At 41.7% G+C, this 22,989-nt stretch overlaps 1 protein-coding gene and 1 long non-coding RNA gene across 2 annotated transcripts in view; both read right to left on the reverse strand.

Moving 5' to 3' along the window:
• Positions 1-2,208: 2,208 nt before the first annotated feature.
• Positions 2,209-2,895, reverse strand: LOC124268417. Its single transcript, XR_006896273.1, has 2 exons — positions 2,720-2,895; positions 2,209-2,485 (listed from the first exon to the last, which is right to left on the reverse strand). It is a non-coding gene; the product is annotated as an uncharacterized LOC124268417 (long non-coding RNA).
• A 4,026-nt stretch (positions 2,896-6,921) lies between these two features.
• Positions 6,922-22,989, reverse strand: part of LOC124268442 (alanine--glyoxylate aminotransferase 2, mitochondrial-like) — a 20,115-nt gene continuing 4,047 nt past the window's right edge. Inside the window, exons 5-14 of the mRNA XM_046703401.1 lie at positions 22,259-22,361; positions 21,030-21,123; positions 18,888-18,953; positions 15,630-15,761; positions 14,721-14,813; positions 13,393-13,465; positions 12,949-13,097; positions 12,460-12,609; positions 8,913-9,010; positions 6,922-7,738 (exon numbers count right to left, since the gene is read on the reverse strand). Of these exons, the coding sequence (XP_046559357.1) occupies positions 7,636-7,738; positions 8,913-9,010; positions 12,460-12,609; positions 12,949-13,097; positions 13,393-13,465; positions 14,721-14,813; positions 15,630-15,761; positions 18,888-18,953; positions 21,030-21,123; positions 22,259-22,361 (1,061 nt within the window). The 3' untranslated portion in view covers positions 6,922-7,635. The remainder of the gene's footprint in view (positions 7,739-8,912; positions 9,011-12,459; positions 12,610-12,948; positions 13,098-13,392; positions 13,466-14,720; positions 14,814-15,629; positions 15,762-18,887; positions 18,954-21,029; positions 21,124-22,258; positions 22,362-22,989) is intronic.

Consider the following 22,989-nt stretch of genomic DNA (forward strand, 5'->3'; position numbering starts at 1 on the left):
GTATGTAATTATTGTTACTCTATGTCAGTGATTCATCACATTCTGCCACAACAGGCGACTATGCTTGTCGTAAGAGGCGACTAACGGAATCCGGTGGTCAGGCTCGCTGACTTGGTTGACACATGTCATCGGTTCCCAACTGCGCAGATCGATGCTCATGCTGTTGATCACTGGATTGTCTGGTCCAGACTCGATTATTTACGGTGCGGCGTAAAACTAAACTCACTCACTCACTCATTCACATTCAGCTCCAATATAAACATGTGTTAACATCAGCTATTGCAAAATGAAAAAAACCCAACATGATTTAGGTGAACAACTTCTTGACCAGAATGTCATTATACAGTCCTACAAAATTTATAAGACTTTGGCCTTTATGATAAATTGATAACATATGTCCTATTACAAAACAAACAAAATGGTCACTCAGAGCCAGAAATTCTACTTATAAGTCCAAATAAAAGATTTGTCAAATCATTTAAGGGCATTTAGAAGTGGAATGCATAAGAAAAGCAAGATTTATGGATGTCACCTCCTTTATTGTGAATAGCAGGAAGTTTTGGAGTGTATGCTTGCTCCTTCATGACTCTATGAAGGAGCAAGCATACACTCCGAAACGTCGTGTTATTCACAACAAGAAATTGACATCCATAAATCTTGCCTTTCCTAAAAGATTGGTCCATTTGAGGCCACTTAATTCCTCCAAATCGTCACATATGAAACCTTTCAAATCCACAAAACTTAAAGCATTTGGTAGAATATTTGGCACTTTTGGAGCCACTTATAAAGACACTTCCACTTGTAAAATGTTATATGAAACCAAGAGAAATAAATGTATATTTGGTACTTTTAGAGCACATTCTGTTGCTATGGCAATCAAGGGCAGATAATTCAAAGGGAGCTAATTCTGGATGACGCAATATATTGCAGAATCTGAACCATATCGCGATAATCGTATCGCGAGATACTGTACCGGTATATATCGTTAATATTGCACAGCCCTACTGAGAGTCATCACACTGTGTAGGCAGTTTCGCAATTTATGTTGGAGAGTAATAAACAGAATACTAAACTCGCTTCCATGAAATACCATTTTTATTAAACTCGTGAAAAGATTTAGTATCAAACCATTAACTCGTTTAATAAAAATGGTATTACGCGGAAGGTCGTTTAGTATTACTCGCCCGTGTAATACCGATAGACGTATGACGTCATAATTGTAAACCATTATCGCATCGAGCATCAACGTGTTCTTGTCTTTATTACTCGCCCATGTAGGCAATATATTACACTAGTGAAATACCGCTAGACGTATGACGTCATAATGGCTTACAGTTAAGACGTCACAATAGTAATACTTCCGTCACAATGGTATTAGACCTTGCTGGACATCACCCTGTAGGCAGTTTCTATCAGTTTATGTTGGAGAGTAATAAACAGAATACTAAACTCGCTTCCGTGAAATACCATTTTTATTAAACTCGTGAATGGTATTACACGGAAGGTTCTTTAGTATCCTCTATGCATGCATTGAAATGTTCTGTTACGTGTGCACATCCCACCAATATCTGTACCGTCTTAATAACGTCAATAGATCCTTTTTAGCTTGTGTTTCATGCAGTTCCACCAACTGTTACACTGTCTACTAACATTAATACACTAACTGCTGGTGTGTTATACACTGACACCGTGTCTTATCATTTGTTAATTAAAGTGATATAGTCGGAACCCTTCCACATGACCTGTGTGTGAATCTGTTACATGCCCGCCCTCCTACAGCTGGGATATTGCTGAGTGTGACAGGAAACAAAACAAACACAAATAACAAAATGTCAGTGAGATATTGCAGTAAACTGATTGTATCCACGCAAGTGTGGCTGTTACAGTGATCGCTTCATGGAGTTTTCACTGATGATTTGTCTTTTACAATGGAATCTGTTTAGTCAGAGTGAGTGAGTGAGTGAGTGAGTTTGGTTTTACGCCGCTTTTAGCAATATTCCAGCAATATCACGGCGGGGGACACCAGAAATGAGCTTCACACATTGTACCCATGTGGGGAATCGAACCCGGGTCTTCAGCGTGACGAGCGGACGGTTTAGTCAGACCACCGAGACTGGTTAAGCACTGGTATGTCATATTTTCAACTTGTCTTCTATGAAACGGACTGTTGAAGAACAAGGGCATGGAAACAAAACCCATACAAAATCAGGTGTCTTAGAGTTTATTTCTCCAAATATTGTCTGAGAGATTAATAATCAATATATGGTAATAAGCAAGTACAATAGTATCAGTCATAGCACAAAACATACCTAAAACAGTATGAATAGCCATTGTAGTTATGTCATAACTAGATATACACCAGCATACAGGTGAAGACAACCAGTGGATGTCCACCAGCATACAGACCAAGACCACCTGTGGATGTCCACCAGCATACAGGTGAAGACAACCAGTGGATGTCCACCAGCATACAGACCAAGACAACCTGTGGATGTAAACCGGCATACAGGTCTAGACAACCAGTGGAGGTCCACCAGCATACAGGTCAAGACAACCAGTGGATGTCCACCAGCATACAGACCAAGACAACCAGTGGATGTCCACAGCCAGTGGATGTCCATACAGTTCAGCAACCAGTGGATGTCCACAGCATACAGACCAAGACAACCAGTGGATGTCCACAGCATACAGACCAAGACAACCAGACCAACAAGACAACCAGTGGATGTCCACCAGCATACAGACCAAGACAACCTGTGGATGTAAACCGGCATACAGGTCTAGACAACCAGTGGAGGTCCACCAGCATACAGGTCAAGACAACCAGTGGATGTCCACCAGCATACAGACCAAGACAACCAGTGGATGTCCACAGCATACAGACCAAGACAACCAGTGGATGTCCACCAGCATACAGACCAAGACAACCAGTGGATGTCCACCAGCATACAGGTCTAGACAACCAGTGGATGTCCACCAGCATACAGGTCAAGACAACCAGTGGATGTCCACCAGCATACAGACCAAGACAACCAGTGGATGTCCACAGCATACAGACCAAGACAACCAGTGGATGTCCACCAGCATACAGACCAAGACAACCAGTGGATGTCCAGTGGATGTCCACCAGTTCAAGACAACCAGTGGATGTCACCAGCACCAAGACAACCAGTGGATGTCCACAGCATACAGTTCAAGACAACCAGTGGATGTCCACCAGCATACAGACCAAGACAACCAGTGGATGTCCACAGCATACAGACCAAGACAACTAGTGGATGTCCACCAGCATACAGTTCAAGACAACCAGTGGATGTCCACAGCATACAGACCAAGACAACCAGTGGATGTCCACAGCATACAGGTCAAGACAACCAGTGGATGTCCACCAGCATACAAGTCAAGACAACCAGTGGATGTCAACATAAAGGTCAAGGTCACCATAGAAGAAAGGTACCAGGGAACCTATCCACAACACGTTCGCTGCACTATGACATTTGTAAGCTTATAGTTAAGTATAGAGTTACGGTATGTCGTAATGTTACTACACAACACAGTTTCAGATAGTTCCCGATTCATCCACACATCTACACCTGTCCAATTCACATGACACTTGATTCATCTATACACCTTTATCTGTCTATTCCTTACGGTAAGTGAGTCATCTGTACACCTTTACCTGTCTATTCCTTACAGTAAGTGATTCATCTGTACATCTTTATCTGTCTATTCCTTACAGTAAGTGATTCATCCATACACCTTTACCTGTCTATTGCTTACAGTAAGTGATTCATCTGTACACCTTTACCTGTCTATTCCTTATAGAAGTGATTCATCTGTACACCTTTACCTGTCTATTCCTTACAGAAGTGATTCATCTGTACACCTTTACCTGTCTATTCCTTACAGTAAGTGATTCATCTGTACACCTTTACCTGTCTATTCCTTACGGTAATTGAATCATCTGTACACCTTTACCTGTCTATCCCATACAGTAAGTGATTCATCTGTACACCTTTACCTGTCTATTCCTTACAGTAAGTGATTCATCTGTACACCTTTACCTGTCTATTCCTCATAGAAGTGATTCATCTGTACACCTTTACCTGTCTATTCCTTACAGTAAGTGATTCATCTGTACACCTTTACCTGTCTATTCCTTACAGTAAGTGATTCATCTGTACACCTTTACCTGTCTATTCCTTACGGTAATTGATTCATCTGTACACCTTTACCTGTCTATTCCTTACAGTGATTCATCTGTACACCTTTACCTGTCTATTCCTTACAGTAAGTGATTCATCTGTACACCTTTACCTGTCTATTCCTTACGGTAAGTGATTCATCTGTACACCTTTACCTGTCTATTCCTTACAGAAGTGATTCATCTGTACACCTTTACCTGTCTATTCCTTACAGTAAGTGATTCATCTGTACACCTTTACCTGTCTATTCCTTACAGTAAGTGAATCATCTGTACACCTTTACCTGTCTATTCCTTACAGAAGTGATTCATCTGTACACCTTTACCTGTCTATTCCTTACGGTAATTGAATCATCTGTACACCTTTACTTGTCTATTCCTTACAGAAGTGATTCATCTGTACACCTTTACCTGTCTATTCCTTACGGTAATTGAATCATCTGTACACCTTTACTTGTCTATTCCTTACAGAAGTGATTCATCTGTACACCTTTACCTGTCTATTCCTTACGGTAATTGAATCATCTGTACACCTTTACTTGTCTATTCCTTACAGAAGTGATTCATCTGTACACCTTTACCTGTCTATTCCTTACGGTAAGTGATTCATCTGTACACCTTTACCTGTCTATTCCTTACAGTAAGTGATTCATCTGTACACCTTTACCTGTCTATTCCTTACGGTAATTGAATCATCTGTACACCTTTACCTGTCTATTCCTTACGGTAAGTGATTCATCTGTACACCTTTACCTGTCTATTCCTTACAGTAAGTGATTCATCTGTACACCTTTACCTGTCTATTCCTTACGGTAATTGAATCATCTGTACACCTTTACTTGTCTATTCCTTACAGAAGTGATTCATCTGTACACCTTTACCTGTCTATTCCTTACGGTAAGTGATTCATCTGTACACCTTTACCTGTCTATTCCTTACAGAAGTGATTCATCTGTACACCTTTACCTGTCTATTCCTTACGGTAAGTGATTCATCTGTACACCTTTACCTGTCTATTCCTTACAGTAAGTGATTCATCTGTACACCTTTACCTGTCTATTCCTTACGGTAAGTGATTCATCTGTACACCTTTACCTGTCTATTCCTTACAGTAAGTGATTCATCTGTACACCTTTACCTGTCTATTCCTTACAGTAAGTGATTCATCTGTACACCTTTACCTGTCTATTCCTCATACAAGTGATTCATCTGTACACCTTTACCTGTCTATTCCTTACAGAAGTGATTCATCTGTACACCTTTACCTGTCTATTCCTTACAGTAAGTGATTCATCTGTACACCTTTACCTGTCTATTCCTTACGGTAATTGAATCATCTGTACACCTTTACCTGTCTATTCCTTACGGTAAGTGATTCATCTGTACACCTTTACCTGTCTATTCCTTACAGTAAGTGATTCATCTGTACACCTTTACCTGTCTATTCCTTACGGTAATTGAATCATCTGTACACCTTTACTTGTCTATTCCTTACAGTAAGTGATTCATCTGTACACCTTTACCTGTCTATTCCTTACGGTAAGTGATTCATCTGTACACCTTTACCTGTCTATTCCTTACAGTAAGTGATTCATCTGTACACCTTTACCTGTCTATTCCTTACGGTAAGTGATTCATCTGTACACCTTTACTTGTCTATTCCTCACAGAAGTGATTCATCTGTACACCTTTACCTGTCTATTCCTTACGGTAAGTGATTCATCTGTACACCTTTACCTGTCTATTCCTTACAGTAAGTGATTCATCTGTACACCTTTACCTGTCTATTCCTTACAGTAAGTGAATCATCCATACATCTGTACCTCTCTAATTCATATAACACTTGATTCATCCATACACCTAAAGTGTGTATTTCTTACAGTATGTGATTCATCCATACATCTAACCCATAATGGACCTCACATCCATGCAGACACAAGGGAAACATTAAAGTACACCGGGAAACAAGCAAGTTCGTTATTCCATACTATCGTATTAAACCTTGAACACATGAAATTGATAACAATATATACTGCGTGGATGTCAGCATGGAATAATGAGATGTTTACAAAGCATCACAACATTCAACAGTGCCTGTATATACTGTTATATTAAACAAAGGAAAATGATTACCGGTAAAATTCATTATTGAAACATCACATAAACATAACAACATAATCACCTTATCTCAAAGTGAACACATTGAGGATATCAGATCGAGATTACACACCTAAATCTACTAGCTGAGAAATGCATATGGACGGCGTTAGGCAGTGAGACATTAGGAAATAAACATGACATTAAATTATCAACAAAATTCTAAAGCCCATTAGAATGTATAAAAAATGAGAAAGTCTTTGTAGAATTAGTATGACTAAAGAATTATTCTTATAAATAGGAAAAGGAAGTGTAATCATATTTTGAATTGTTTGAATGAAAATTCCACAAATTTTCTAATTAGAAAATGGTTCTGGTAATCCTGAATCAAAATATCACAAGTTATTTCATCATGTGTAATCTAGTTTCAGTTGCTTGAATACTTAAATCCAAAAAGCAAAAAACGCAGACTTACATATTCATTAAATCATTATTCGGAAAGCAGAACAGCTCTGGGCTAGTTGACAGATTACAAATACCATGATACCAAGTGCAGTTCCTGAGTAATCTATCCAAAGTGTTTACATACTGCGCACACCAACTACTGACTCACGGGCATCTGTGATCTGGCTTGAACAATTTTCACAGGTATTTCAAAATTCTAATTGACTAAATCTCACTATACAAATGAAAATGTGGTCACTGTGTATTCTGTTGAGCAAGGTGCACTAACTTTAATTCACATAACCATATCATTAATGGTATGTATTAAAATCTAGGTAACAATGCATTGACATCATAGTCAAAAGAACATATGCTTCACTTACATTCATTGCTGCAACCTGGTTAAATAGATTCCACAGGTTTGACAGTCTGGTTATTGGTCAGTGAATTTCAGCCGGTGATTAGACTGACAATATGACTCCTGACGCGTGAACAGTTTGTGTTGGACATTAAACATGGTGAACACAATCCATACCAGAGGAGATTCTAAGTACATATTTACTGTCCCTCAGACAATAAAATAGGAAAAAGTCACGCTATAGTACTTAGTATACTTGCGGAAGTGAATAAAAAAGTTCATAATTCCTGTAACACTTGTTATATCTGGGATTAACTTTCATTGTTGACCATGAACATAGCATAAAGACTTGAGGTAGTGATCTCAATTTATTGTAAAATGCACTATTAAGATTCTTCAGTTTTCACGGGGACTGTTCCTACAATACAGAGATCCACAGAGTTTATAGACAAAGCCTTGCTTTCTGGGTGCATGAGGACCATTTTAATGGAGACTAGGGTCAAATACTGGATTATTCTCTCAAATTTGACGACTACTTTCTGCGGACAGCATAATTCTCGAAAGCTCTTCTCATGATGGCAACAGCATAATCAATATCTTCGTCCGTGATGCACATTGGTGGTTTGATCCGGAAGCTCTGAAACACAGATCAGTGAAGAATGAGTGATCTTAGGACTGTCAGTGAAGGATGAAGGATCTTAGGACTGTCAGAATGATCTTAGGACTGTCAGTGAAGGATGATCTTAGGACTGTCAGTGAGGGATGAATGATCTTAGGACTGTCAGTGAAGGACGAAGGATCTTAGGACTGTCAGTGAAGGATGAATGATCTTAGGACTGTCAATGACAGATGAATGATGATCTTAGGACTGTCAGTGAAAGGATGAAGGATCTTAGGACTGTCAGTGAAGGATGAAGGATCTTAGGACTGTCAGCGAAGGATGAATGATCTTAGGACAGTCAACGAAGGATGAGTGATCTTAGGACTGTCAGTGAAGAATGAGTGATCTTAGGACTGTCAGTGAAGAATGAAAGATCTTAGGACTGTCAGTGAAGGATGAAGGATCTTAGGACTGTCAGTGACGGATGAATGATCTTAGGACTGTCAGTGAAGGATGAAGGATCTTAGGACTGTCATTGAGGGATGAATGATCTTAGGACTGTCAGTGAAGGACCGAAAGGATCTTAGGACTGTCAGTGAAGGATGAATGATCTTAGGACTGTCAATGACAGACGAATGATCTTAGGACTGTCAGTGAAGGATGAAGGATCTTAGGACTGTCAGTGAAGGATGAAGGATCTTAGGACTGTCAGCGAAGGATGAATGATCTTAGGACTGTCAACGAAAGGATGAATGATCTTAGGACTGTCAGTGAGGACTGTCTGTCAGGACTGTCAGTGAAAGGATGAAATATCTTAGGACTGTCAGTGAAGGATGAAGGATCTTAGGACTGTCAGTGAAGGACGAAGGATCTTAGGACTGTCAGTGAAGGATGAATGATCTTAGGACTGTCAATGACAGGATGAAGAATGATCTTAGGACTGTCAGTGAAGGAGGAATGATCTTAGGACTGTCAGTGACAGCTGATGAAGGATCTTAGGACTGTCAGCAGTGAAGGATGAAGGATCTTAGGACTGTCAGTGAAGGATGAAGGATCTTAGGACTCTCAGTGAAGGATGAAGGATCTTACGACTGTCAGCCCGAAAGATGAATGATCATAAAGACTGCCAGTGAAGGACGGAGGATCTTAAGACTGTCAGCGAAGGATGAAGGATCATAAGACTGCCAGTGAAGGGCGGAGGATCTTACATTCCGTATAGTCCTCCCCTGCCCAACAGGATGCCCATGTCCTTGGTGTCCTCCCAGATGTCTCCTACATCATCTCCCGACATCGGCTTCCTCGATTTCTGCAGAACAACATGATGTCATATAAAACATACAGTCTTCCATAGAATTATCCAGTTATTTTATGGTAACTGCCATTTTGTTCAGATAGTTTCCCTGATTTCATTGATTGTGAGGAGTTGCCATAGCAACATGACATCAAATGAATACATTGTAATGATTACTGGAAATAACAGGAAACACTGCCATGAATTTCATGTTACATTCCAACAATTAAGAATTTGGTATATGAAACATGACCTGAACGTTTACAATGTGATAGCATGGATATGTATCGGTATAGGAGCATTCATTGTATGCACTGCTACAGGATTTGGAGGCTGTACAGTGTCAGATTGGAAGTCTAAAGCAGTACATCACTTCTACTAACATTACAGAGCAGGGTTTAGCCTTGTCCAGAATTAAAACCCCTCTCGGGATTCCAGACCAGGAAGGGCGCCAGTCTCAGGCTTGTCTCGATAGTTGACTGAACTTGGATGAGGCTGGAATCATTATGGACCAGTACGAGTGTTGCCAGTTTTTCAGTCATCTGTTAGCTTGTCCTGACTTGAATTTACACAACCCAGATAGCATTTGTACGCTGGGTCTACACAAAACCATTGGGCCAACATCTAAATGCTATCTGGGAAGCTGCTGTTACTGTGGTGCAATACACTCTCATTCACTCACTCACTCCAGACGGACAGTATAGGGCAGCTGTGGAACAACAGAAGCACCTTCCTAAAACCCGAGATACACACTATGACAGAGAGGCTGACAGCCAAATTGACAGGCTGCTTGGAACACGTTCAGTCTCTGGTTTTCACTGGCTACAGTGATCCTGCTGCAATATGGCAGAGAGCAGCGCTGTGCAATATTCGCAGACTCTTGTAGCCCAAGGACTCAGCATGGGTGGCCAAGTCATTTGGGTTCCTCAACGTCACTCACTCCAGCATCTCCATACCTATCATCAGTCCTATGTGTAACAGATCATCAACAAAGTCAAACTCTTCCTGTAGAACTCACTTTGTCTGTCACCATCTCCATACAAATCATTAAACCTTTACCACGCACATCACCAACAAAGTCATTCATTTACTGGGGGTGGTGGGGTAGCCAAGTTGTTAAAGCGTCCACTCATCATGCCTAAGATCCAGGTTCAATTCCCCACATGGGTACAGTGTATAAAGCTAATTTCTGGTGCTTGATAAAGCTTGATACAGCTGGAATATTGCTACAAGTGGTGTAAAACTAAACTCACTCACTCACTCCAGTAGCACTCACCTTGTCAGTGACCATCTCCACACCAACCATCAGTCCTTTTACTCGCGCATCACCCAAAGTCGAACTCCATCTGGTAGCACTCACCTTGTCAGTGACCATCTCCACACCAATCATCAGTCCTGCCTCGCATCACACAAAGCTCGGAACTCCATCATTAGCACTCACCTTGTCAGTGTGACCATCTACAACCATCAGTCCTTCACCTCAAGTCGACAGTAACAAAGTCACCTCCTCAGTAGCACCCTTGTCAGTGACCATCTCCACACCAACCATCAGTCCTTTGCCTCGCACATCACCCACAAAGTCGAACTCATCCTGTAGCACTCACCTTGTCAGTGACCATCTCCACACCAACCATCAGTCCTTTGCCTCGCACATCACCCACAAAGTCGAACTCCATCAGTAGCACTCACCTTGTCAGTGACCATCTCCACACCAACCATCAGTCCTTTGTCCTCATCCTGTAGCACATTGTCACCCACAAAGTCAGCCTCGCACATCACCCATCTCCATCAGTAGCACTCACCTTGTCAGTGACCATCTCCACACCAACCATCAGTCCTTTGCCTCGCACATCACCCACAAAGTCGAACTCCATCAGTAGCACTCACCTTGTCAGTGACCATCTCCACACCAACCATCAGTCCTTTGCCTCGCACATCACCCACAAAGTCGAACTCCATCAGTAGCACTCACCTTGTCAGTGACCATCTCCACACCAACCATCAGTCCTTTGCCTCATCACCTCGAACTCCATCAGTAGCACTCACCTTGTCAGTGACCATCTCCACACCAACCATCAGTCCTTTGCCTCGCACATCACCCACAAAGTCAAACTCATCCTGTAGCACTCACCTTGTCAGTGACCATCTCCACACCAACCATCAGTCCTTAGCCTCGCACAGGAGTCATCACCCACACATCACCCACAAGCAGTCGTGAACTCCATCAGTAGCACTCACCTTGTCCAGTGACCATCCCCACACCAACCATCAGTCCTTAGCCTCGCACATCACCCACAAAGTCGAACTCCTCAGTAGCACTCACCTTGTCAGTGACCATCTCCACACCAACCATCAGTCCTTTGCCTCGCACATCACCCACAAAGTCGAACTCCATCAGTAGCACTCACCTTGTCAGTGACCATCTCCACACCAACCATCAGTCCTTTTTGCCTCGCATCATCACCCACAAAGTCGAACTCCATCAGTAGCACTCACCTTGTCAGTGACCATCTCCACACCAACCATCAGTCCTTTGCCTCGCACATCACCCACAAAGTCAAACTCATCCTGTAGCACTCACCTTGTCAGTGACCATCTCCACACCAACCATCAGTCCTTAGCCTCGCACATCACCCACAAAGTCGAACTCCATCAGTAGCACTCACCTTGTCAGTGACCATCTCCACACCAACCATCAGTCCTTTGCCTCGCACATCACCCACAAAGTCAAACTCCTCCAGTAGCACTCACCTTGTCAGTGACCATCTCCACACCAACCATCAGTCCTTTGCCTCGCACATCACCCACAAAGTCGAACTCCATCAGTAGCACTCACCTTGTCAGTGACCATCTCCACACCAACCATCAGTCCTTTGCCTCGCACATCACCCACAAAGTCGAACTCCATCAGTAGCACTCACCTTGTCAGTGACCATCTCCACACCAACCATCAGTCCTTTGCCTCGCATCACCCCACAAAACCATCAGTCCTTTGCCTCAAGACATCACCCACACTCCATCAGTAGCACTCACCTTGTCAGTGACCATCTCCACACCAACCATCAGTCCTTTGCCTCCACACATCACCCACAAAGTGGAACTCCTCCTGTAGCACTCACATCACTTTGTCAGTGACCATCTCCACACCAACCATCAGTCCTTTGCCTCGCACATCACCCACAAAGTCGAACTCCATCAGTAGCACTCACCTTGTCAGTGACCATCTCCACACCAACCATCAGTCCTTTGCCTCGCACATCACCAACAAAGTGGAACTCCTCCTGTAGCACTCACCTTGTCAGTGACCATCTCCACACCAACCATCAGTCCTTTGCCTCGCACATCACCAACAAAGTCAAACTCATCCTGTAGCACTCACCTTGTCAGTGACCATCTCCACACCAACCATCAGTCCTTTGCCTCGCACGTCACCCACAATGTGGAACTCCATTAGTAGCACTCACCTTGTCAGTGACCATCTCCACACCAATCATCAGTCCTTTGCCTCGCACATCACCCACAAAGTCGAACTCCTCCTGTAGAACCCGCAGCTTGTGTATGAGTCGAGTCCCCACCACGGCGCAGTGCTCCTGTCTCTTCTCGTCATCTATCACCTTTGTGTCAAAACAAAACCAGGATCATGGCTTGTCAGATGCAGACATACCACCTTACACTTGAAGGGAATTTATCACAACTGATGCTAATCAAACACTATGATAACCTAAAGGAACTGTACTATTAATACTGCTGGCATATCAAGCAGAAACACCCTAAAAGAAAACCCCATTTATCTGGACGATACTCGTCCCAATGGGACTGTATGTGTTTATGTCACAAATTATGGATTAACAAATCAGCAGAGTGTTGTCAGAGTCACAATGGAGAGGTATATTCTAAATGCAGTCTGTAGATAGACAGGGTTTTGGACTAAGGAGGTTCCACTCCATGCTTACATCCAGAACTTCTGACCCGACTGCACATGCTACTGGGTTGCCGCCGAATGTGTTGAAGTGAAGCGCCTTCCCCAACACGTCAGCGACCTCGGGAGTCGTGATGACAGCCGCCATGGGGAAACCGTTCCCCATCCCTTTAGCTATGGTAACTGGAACAGGGGGAATGCTGAACCATCCGCACACAGAAAACAATGTTCTCACTACATTACAGGAGACCTGTCTTGAGTTGGTTGACAGGCATTAAGAATAACAAGCAGAAGGTTAAAAAATTGGGTTCCACTCCTTTAGAAGTTCGAGAATACATTTTGGAAAATATTGCAAACTTGCCACAAAGGTAAGTTAAAACTGTTCCCAAATCTATGCAATTTATGTAATTAAAGGGGACTGTGTACTATTCACCCCTACAAGCCAAGAGAGGTAAACATGGAGGTAAACAAGTATTACCGATGTCTGGGATGACATCATGCGTCTCAAAGCCCCAGTAATGGCTGCCCATTCGACCAAATCCTGTCTGCACCTAAACAGACAGATCACATTTCCTGTGACATATATTTTAAAGAAAAAAACTTCTCATGGTCATCACAACTACATTAGCATCAGAGAGACATGCAGCAAGACCTGCACTCCCAGCATGGTAGCGAGATAATTTGACATTGGTTATCTATCAGAAACTAACAAACTAGTCACTGATGTCTTACATTAAATGAGGTAAATGATTTGCTTAGGCAATTTACCAAGCCTCAAAATATTTTAGTACAAATATCTGTCCAATTTACAGTCGAGCACCATTGTGTTGAACTCTGGTAACTCGATATCTCGGATGTCTCGATATAACATCTAGGTCCCGACAAAATCCTTCATAATTTATCATTATTCAAGCTCTTTTAACTTGATAGGGATGTCTCGATATTTCGGATATCTCGATATAATTTCATGGTCCCAACAAGCAAAGTTACCCTTTTAACTCGATATTTGCAGAGAAACTCGATATTCATCTACCTTTCATGGGCAAGTGTCCCTCTGAACTGAGGATGTTTACACACGTTTACACACGGTGCAGCATGAATCAAAGGGATGCGGTAGTGTAAACTAATTAGGGCTAATTGAGAGTTGAATGTCTCACTTGTTCGTTATTTAATTAGGATTAATTAAGAAGGATTTAATTAGGAAGTACTCACTGTTACGACTAAACACTACTGATAACGGATTATAGTTTCGAATCAAAACATACTGAGAAGCGTTTTGTTTTCTTTCATAGTGACATGTAATGACATGCCCTGGTCAGATGTCTCGAAGTTCATATAACTCTTACTGTTCAGTTTTGCCTGATGATGGGCCAGAACAAGCCCTGAAATGTTGTACTCGAGAATAAAAAGATGTAACCCAGAAAAAATCTCTATGTTCATCAAATATCATCTTCTAAAATGCCAATCAAGCATTCATATAACTCGATATTTTTTCTGGGTCCCATGAGTTTCAAGACAACTGTGCTCGACTGTATATTACAATAATGAATTCCAAATATTTTGATGAATAATTTCACTGTCAGTTACTGAAAATGTTAGGGTTAATTCTCCCTACATCTACTTCATAATCAGGAACAAGACTTGTCATGCTACTTGGAAATAATGCTCTGTATGCTCTGTTGAAAGAAGGACACCGGTACCTTTAAACATTTACTGCTGGCATTTACATTCTATAGATAACATGATGGAGTGACTGCCAATTCATCATGACATATTGTGATGCAGGATCTACATGAACAAGCCTACCTCATCAGATACACACAGTCCCCCTTTAGAGCGAACCAGCTCAAACGCTCGTTTTAGGTAGTTCTTGGGAAACTGTACAGCACCACCAACTCCCTGAAAGTTTATTATACAAAATGTTTTGACTGCACCTTCCCTGGAAATTAACTTGAATGATACTTAAGTCACCTTTTGGGGACTGACTGACTGAGTTTGGTTTTACGCCGCTTTTAGCAATATTCCAGCAACATCACGGCGGGGGACACCAGAAATGGGCTTCACACATTGTACCCATGTGGGGATTCGAACGACGAGCCAACGCTTTAACCATTAGGCTACCCCACCGCCCCTCCTTTTGGGGAAGTCATAAGCACATATGTGTATGAATTCTAACAAAACAGAAAACGGGGGTCAATGCCACCATTATTTCAGTGCTATGACACAGGTGAGGGTTATGGGATGAAGGTTTGAATGATGTAGCATGTGGAACTTCACCACCTTGGTACAACTGATGGATAAGTCAACAAACAAAACATGGGATCATCGGATACTGGCACATCAAGGGAGATTACTGTGCAGAAAATGTCATGGTTTAGCACTGAACTATTCATAGGCACAGTTTTATGGAAATACAGTGATTCCCAGTGAGAACGCATAAACAGCGACAAATCAACGTCCAACAAGAAGCCTTACAGATGAAATCACACATGAACAAAGTCCGACATTTTACCATGTTAAAACTAAGTGGAACAGATTGCCTTCAGCTTAAACATGTTCAATACTCGGTTTGAAACTTCTGTTTCATTACTATTGTACTAGTACGTTGTGACATAAATCATTTCATTAGGTGGAGAAGTACATTTTTTTTATTTCTTTCCAACTTTTGCTTTTCTTTAGTTGGTTGTGTCAACAATTATTGTTGCCTGAATGTACCTGCACAGACTCGGCAAAGAAGGCCCCCACTTTGTCCTTGGGCATGGAGAATCGGATGGTATCTTCCAGCTGTTCCACGTACAGGTCAGAGGCCTCACACTCACCCTCTGCGCAGTTACATGACCGGATTGTCTACAAATATAACCGTGACATACACAGTGATAAACACCAGGGTCAATAGTGATGCTTCAAATGGATGGATGGATGGATGTGTGGCTGAACAGATGGATAGATGGATGGATGTGTGGCTTAACAGATGGATGGATGGGTGGGTGGGAGGTGGATGCATGGATGGATGGATGACACAACAGGACCTTAGTCAAAGAAGAGAATTCATGGACATTCACAGCCATCTGGTTTTGATGGAACATCCCCTTTAGTTACTGTCGTAGCTATTTTAGATATGTTTCAGCTATGTTTTTAGCTATGCCCCTTCAACAATCAGCCCATTGGACCAAGCTTTGGTTATGTGCTAAATCCCTTAGACCCGATCTACACAGAAACAGTACAGTGAGATCACAATTGCGAGAGGTCTACCTGACAATACCAGTAAAATATATATCACACATTACTCATCTCATGCATTAGAATCTATCATAAAATATGACCACATATATCAGCTAGTTAAATCATATCAGACCTCATGTATAGCCAGCATCCTGATAATAATTCTTATTAAATACCATGGTAATATATTCAGATATGTGATACAAGATCCCAACCTGCTGTTACCAAGCTATGAATAATATTGCTACAGTGTGCTACCCTAGCACAGAAACAATGTTGTTGTTTTTTCACTGTGTACATCAGTGCAGGCTTGGCTGCTCTGTAATGGAACATATAACTACTCGCATGACCAACGTGATTGATTACAAAAAACTTGATATGATAATGTATCAAGCCACAAATTCTGATGACTTACAATTTTTGCTGACTCAACAACAACAACACATGGCCAGCTGGAACCAATGAAAAGTGCGAATGGAAATGTCAAGGAGACAAAGTCACAGATAGACAGCCCTGTACAGACACTGCACAATGAGGAGTCCCACTTTGTTTGGGTTCAGTACAGTCAGCTCTCGTTAATCCGACACTCATTAATCCGACAATCACGTTAATCCGACAAAAAATTAGGGAACCATTTAAAACAGTGATAATTACTCTCGTTAATCCGACATTCTCGCATTTCGACCCCGACACACCAATCTAGCAACCGATCATTGTAAATACATTGTAAAAACATTCGTTAATCCGACAATCAACACAGCCGGTCGGATGATCCGACCGTATGCAAACATCACACATGAAAGGTGATTAGCGCGTGCCTTACTGGCTGCTTAACATCAACGTCAGTGAACATCACACTTGTTAATTAGGAACACAGGATAATTAATTGAGGCGATTTAATCAAGAAATAGCGGTAGAGGCGAGCTGTATAAAATGTTTACAACCCGACATGAGTTTTCATCACAAGATGTCTGTCACGAGTACACCAGCTGCTAAAGCGACCCCTTGTAGAAGTCACGCCATTGATCAAGAAAGAAATCTCCTTTTGAAGAAAGACAAACCCCAGACAGCACAACAAGAAGTCATCACTTTTGCTGAGCAGAAGTTTGATGTGAAGATTGGACGATCAACCGTATCTGACATCCTGAAGCAGTCTGCTTAGTGGTTGAGCGTCTCTACGACTGATTCCAATGCTTCAAGCTATCTGAGGCCAAAACATCGTTGAACACTTTGCAAACATTTCTGACACACCACTTAGACGTGTTTGATGTTAATGACCATCAAAGACTTTTTCAAGTTATAAATTATATATGTTATGATACACTGATTGTACATTAGACGCCAACATGTTATTATGGAATTAGTTGTATGGAAACTGTAACATATTCAACATCCGGGTCATAATGGCAGCTGATATGCGGTAAAAACAAACGTGAGTTTTGTGCCAATGTGGTCATGAAATAGATATGAAACTGTTCGCTTATGTGATTATATATGTATGTTATGCCATCTATGAATGTTAATAAATGAAAACAAGTATGTATTGTTAGTATTTTTTATTTCTGTGAATATTTTTACATACGATGAAGATAACTAGATCTACCATTTCTGATATGCATGCAACAGTATGACGATCGTGACATTTAGTAAACATTGATATTTTCACACAAATACATTAATCCGACATTTTCATTAATCCGACATTTTCGTTAATCCGACATATTTCTCTGCAACCACAAGTGTCGGATTAACGAGAGTTGACTGTATTACACAGTGAACCTCACCCACCCCAAGCCATCTAGTCAACTCTCATAGCAAGCACTGGTAGCTGGGGACCAATATTCTGATTCAACATGATTGCCTCATACATGATTTCCAAGGTGCTTCAAAAGTATCAACAAGAAATATTGAATGGTTTATGTGTAATGTTCTGCAAAATAAAACTATATTTGAAACCCAGTACAACTCATGGCCTTAGAAGCAAAAAATCTAAAAATCAAAACAAAATTAGAACTGCAAAAGGCGGTTGTTCTGCACTTGTCAGTTGTCTATACAAAAGGTTCATAAAGATATGAGAATTAGTGCTATAGTTTTATGGATATACAACTTCTATGTTACAATATACATGATGTTTTGGTGTAGATGCGAACACTGAAATGTGGCATATATTGTAATAAAGAAGTTGTATATCCTTAGCACTATTCACCTTGTTTATCACACCAACGTCTAAATGTCACTCAAAGAAAATGAGAATCAGTGTTGAAGCTACCCTCCGAAAACGAACCCCACCATCATTTCAACCAATGTAACTTGTCTTCGAAACTCACACACAAAATTTAATAAATGTGTGAATGGTACCAGTTGTGCTCCTATACATGAATGTGATCAAAACAAGGTTCTGCAGCTCACTCAAATATTTTGGGAATATTATTCAAAGATAAGCACACATACTCCTCACACTGTCCGATATATAAGAGCAATTAATTATTTACATGTCTGGACTAATAACATCACATATTGCTGAGCTAATCATTAACAAAAGGAATACAGTAGACAACAGTCCCTTATGAATGTCACGAATCAACACAAAAACAGTTGCACCAACCCAGCTTACTCCCCTACCAACCTATCCAAAAACATCAATCTATCAGTGAATGTGGGCTACAAAAATGTAAAATATATTGTTTGATTAACCAGTCAAATGCAACAGAATTAGTGTAATGCTTTAATTTATTGTAAATGTCAACCTACCTGAGATGGAGAGTCTCGGCACCTGGCTCCGCCCCAGGGGCCACGGAATGGATCTGGGTTCATCGCCTGGAACAGTGTCAACTGCTGTATGAGGTGGGAAGCAAGGGTTGTGACTAGGATTCAAACTACATCCCCTTCGCCATGCTAGCTGGTCAACTGCTGTATTAGGTGGGAAGCAAGGGTTGTGACTAGGATTCAAACTACATCCCCTTCGCCATGCTAGCTGGTCAACTGCTGTATTAGGTGGGAAGCAAGGGTTGTGACTAGGATTCAAACTACATCCCCTTCGCCATGCTAGCTGGTCAACTGCTGTATTAGGTGGGAAGCAAGGGTTGTGACTAGGATTCAAACTACATCCCCTTCGCCATGCTAGCTGGTCAACTGCTGTATTAGGTGGGAAGCAAGGGTTGTGACTAGGATGCTAGCTGGTCAACTGCTGTATTAGGTTCCCTTCGCCAAACTGCTGTATTAGGTGGGAAGCCTAGGATTCAAACTACATCCCCTTAGCCATGCTAGCTGGTCAACTGCTGTATTAGGTGGGAAGCAAGGGTTGTGACTAGGATTCAAACTACATCCCCTTGCTAGCTGGTCAACTGCTGTATTAGGTGGGAAGCAAGGGGGTTGTGACTAGGATTCAAACTACATGCCCTTCGCCATGCTAGCTGGTCAACTGCTGTATTAGGTGGGAAGCAAGGGTTGTGACTAGGATTCAAACTACATCCCCTTCGCCATGCTAGCTGGTCAACTGCTGTATTAGGGTGGGAAGCAAGGGTTGTGACTAGGATTCAAACTACATCCCCTTCGCCATGCTAGCTGGTCAACTGCTGTATTAGGTGGGAAGCAAGGGTTGTGACTAGGATTCAAACTACATGCCCTTCGCCATGCTAGCTGGTCAACTGCTGTATTAGGTGGGAAGCAAGGGTTGTGACTAGGATTCAAACTACATCCCCATGCTAGCTGGTCAACTGCTGTATGCTACTAGGATTCAAACTGGCTAGCTGGTCAACTGCTGTATTAGGTGGGAAGCAAGGGTTGTGACTAGGATTCAAACTACATCCCCTTCGCCATGCTAGCTGGTCAACTGCTGTATTAGGTGGGAAGCAAGGGTTGTGCTACTAGGATTCAAACTACATCCCCCCTTCGCCATGCTAGCTGGTCAACTGCTGTATAGGTAGGTGGGAAGCAAGGGTTGTGACTAGGATTCAAACTACATACCATTCGCCATGCTAGCTGGTCAACTGCTGTATTAGGTGGGAAGCAAGGGTGTGACTAGGATGACTAGATTCAAACTACATCCCCTTCGCCATGCTAGCTGGTCAACTGCTGTATTAGGTGGGAAGCAAGGGTTGTGACTAGGATTCAAACTACATCCCATCCCCTTCGCCATGCTAGCTGGTCAACTGCTGTATTAGGTGAGAAGCAAGGGTTGTGACTAGGATTCAAACTACATCCCCTTCGCCATGCTAGCTGGTCAACTGCTGTATTAGGTGAGAAGCAAGGGTTGTGACTAGGATTCAAACTACATCCCCTTCGCCATGCTAGCTGGTCAACTGCTGTATTAGGTGGGAAGCAAGGGTTGTGACTAGGATTCAAACTACATCCCCTTCACCATGCTAGCTGGTCAACTGCTGTATTAGGTGGGAAGCAAGGGTTGTGACTAGGATTCAAACTACATCCCCTTCGCCATGCTAGCTGGTCAACTGCTGTATTAGGTGAGAAGCAAGGGTTGTGACTAGGATTCAAACTACATCCCCTTCGCCATGCTAGCTGGTCAACTGCTGTATTAGGTGGGAAGCAAGGGTTGTGACTAGGATTCAAACTACATCCCCTTCGCCATGCTAGCTGGTCAACTGCTGTATTAGGTGGACAGCAAGGGTTGTGACTAGGATTCAAACTACATACCCTTCAGCCATGCTAGCTGGTCAACTGCTGTATTAGGTGGGAAGCAAGGGTTGTGACTAGGATTCAAACTACATACCCTTCGCCATGCTAGCTGGTCAACTGGACAAAAAACAATTCTTGCCCAAACTGGGATTTTGTCTAAACATCTTATTGTATAAGACTTGATGTATAATTTAACATAGCATTTGATTTAATGTAAAAGTTAATGCAATAAGTGTTCTCGCTATTCACACTACTAACCTGATGGATCCCGAATCCTGTGGGTGTGTTGTAACGCCAGGTGGAGATAGCTGTCAGACCCATCAGGTAGGGACTCATTCCATGGTAGGCGTTCCTGGAAGGATTCAAGACAATCATAGTTCATGTTTTAACTGAAAGAAAACTAAATATGTTTGGGACTGATGTTCCACCTGTTGAATGAATAAAATATTTGAGGGGATGGTGAAATCTTTTTCAAAAGTTGATACAGTTATTAGCATATCGGGCAGAGAAGAAAGTCTGAGCCATGCAAACTACCAGCCAGTTGGCTTATACAACAAGCTATACTATTCACACTTTGCTAAGGATCAAATCATGGATTCAACAGAAAACTATGATGTGGGGACAAATTTGGTTTAAATATCTAAGCTTATTGTAAGTATGGATCAGGTTTCAGTTAGTCATTTTATCTTGTGGATCCCATACCTGCTATTAACAGGTGTTGTGTACTTGTCAGTGACTCGTTCCATGATTTGCAAAATTGGATGACTGGTGCCAGGAAAACCATTTTTATGGTTCCTCATGTATCAGGTGCATAAGGTTAGATTAAAGTGACTGTTTGCCTAAAGAGGGGTTACCATATTATAATTTATCCACTTTTAAATGGATGCAATTTCAAATTATGAATCTGCGTTTAAGTAAGATTGTGAATTTTGTGAACCTTAGCAAAGGGTGAGTAGTATATTAGGCTGTGAGGCTACAAGGGAAGAATGCAAACCAGCCACTGATAGCATGACCCTCCCATGCCGTTGGGTCACAATGACATACAGCCATTTGGTTTATACACCAAGCTATTAGGCTGTGAGGCTACAAGGGAAGAATGCAAACCAGTCACTGATAGCATGAGCACCCTCCCATGCCCTTGGGTCACAATGACATACAGCCAGTTGGCTTATACAACAAGCTATTAGGCTGTGAGGCTACAAGGGAAGAATGCAAACCAGTCACTGATAGCATGAGCACCCTCCCATGCCCTTGGGTCACAATGACATACAGCCAGTTGGCTTATACAACAAGCTATTAGGCTGTGAGGCTACAAGGGCAGAAAGAAAACCAGTGACTGGGGATGAGTAACGCATGGGTTCCTTTCAATGATTGTGGTTAGTTATTCAGCTCACTTCCACGAGGCAATCAATGAAAAACCTATTCTTTCCACTGTGTAGCAACACAATTTGTCAGGCCTCATAATAACACCTGTACACTGTACATACCTTAGAGATATAGTATCGTACACACCAGTGTACAACCGAGCCATATGAAGGGCAAGGTCATTCGCCTCGGATCCGCTGTTGGTAAAACAAACAACCTGCAAATTGAATTACTGGCATCATTTCTCTGCGGTATTTTACACTTTATAACTGAGTTAGAAAGTGAGTTTTGCACATTCATTAATGTGGCCAATTATAGCATTTCTTCCTTGAGTTCTTAAGAAATCAAACCCAAGACAAAATGAGTAAACTAATATCTAATTTCATCGTAATGTACATGAATAATATTTTACACAGCGACACAATCTACAATTCCTCTGTTTAATCTGTAAAGTGACCAATTTTAACAGAAACAATATTCCATCATATTTAGTAAACCATGTTTTAGGCAAGACTACATTTGTTTGTTGATGGAATAGTCTCCACTTAAATTTGTCAAAAGCAATAAAACATCATGTTACAAGCAAAATGCATTCTTAAACAATACTTTTAAATTTTCATGATCTTACTGTATCAATTCAGGCTTTCTTAAGTTAAGATTTTGACAAAAGTATTCTTTCTCTGCTACAAGAGATTTGGTTTGATATAATCCACAAATACAAATGTGCACTCCTATCAAAATTCGAACTAACCTGTAGGGTTTCAAGATTCTTTGAATATATTCCTCCTTGGGGTACTTATAAGCATTTAAATGTCCATTTAAAATTCCCTCACGACAGTTGTAACAATATTTG

This window comes from Haliotis rubra, unplaced genomic scaffold, assembly GCF_003918875.1.
Source record: "Haliotis rubra isolate DU_JTF1 unplaced genomic scaffold, ASM391887v1 Scf138, whole genome shotgun sequence".
In the NCBI taxonomy this organism is placed as follows: domain Eukaryota; kingdom Metazoa; phylum Mollusca; class Gastropoda; order Lepetellida; family Haliotidae; genus Haliotis; species Haliotis rubra.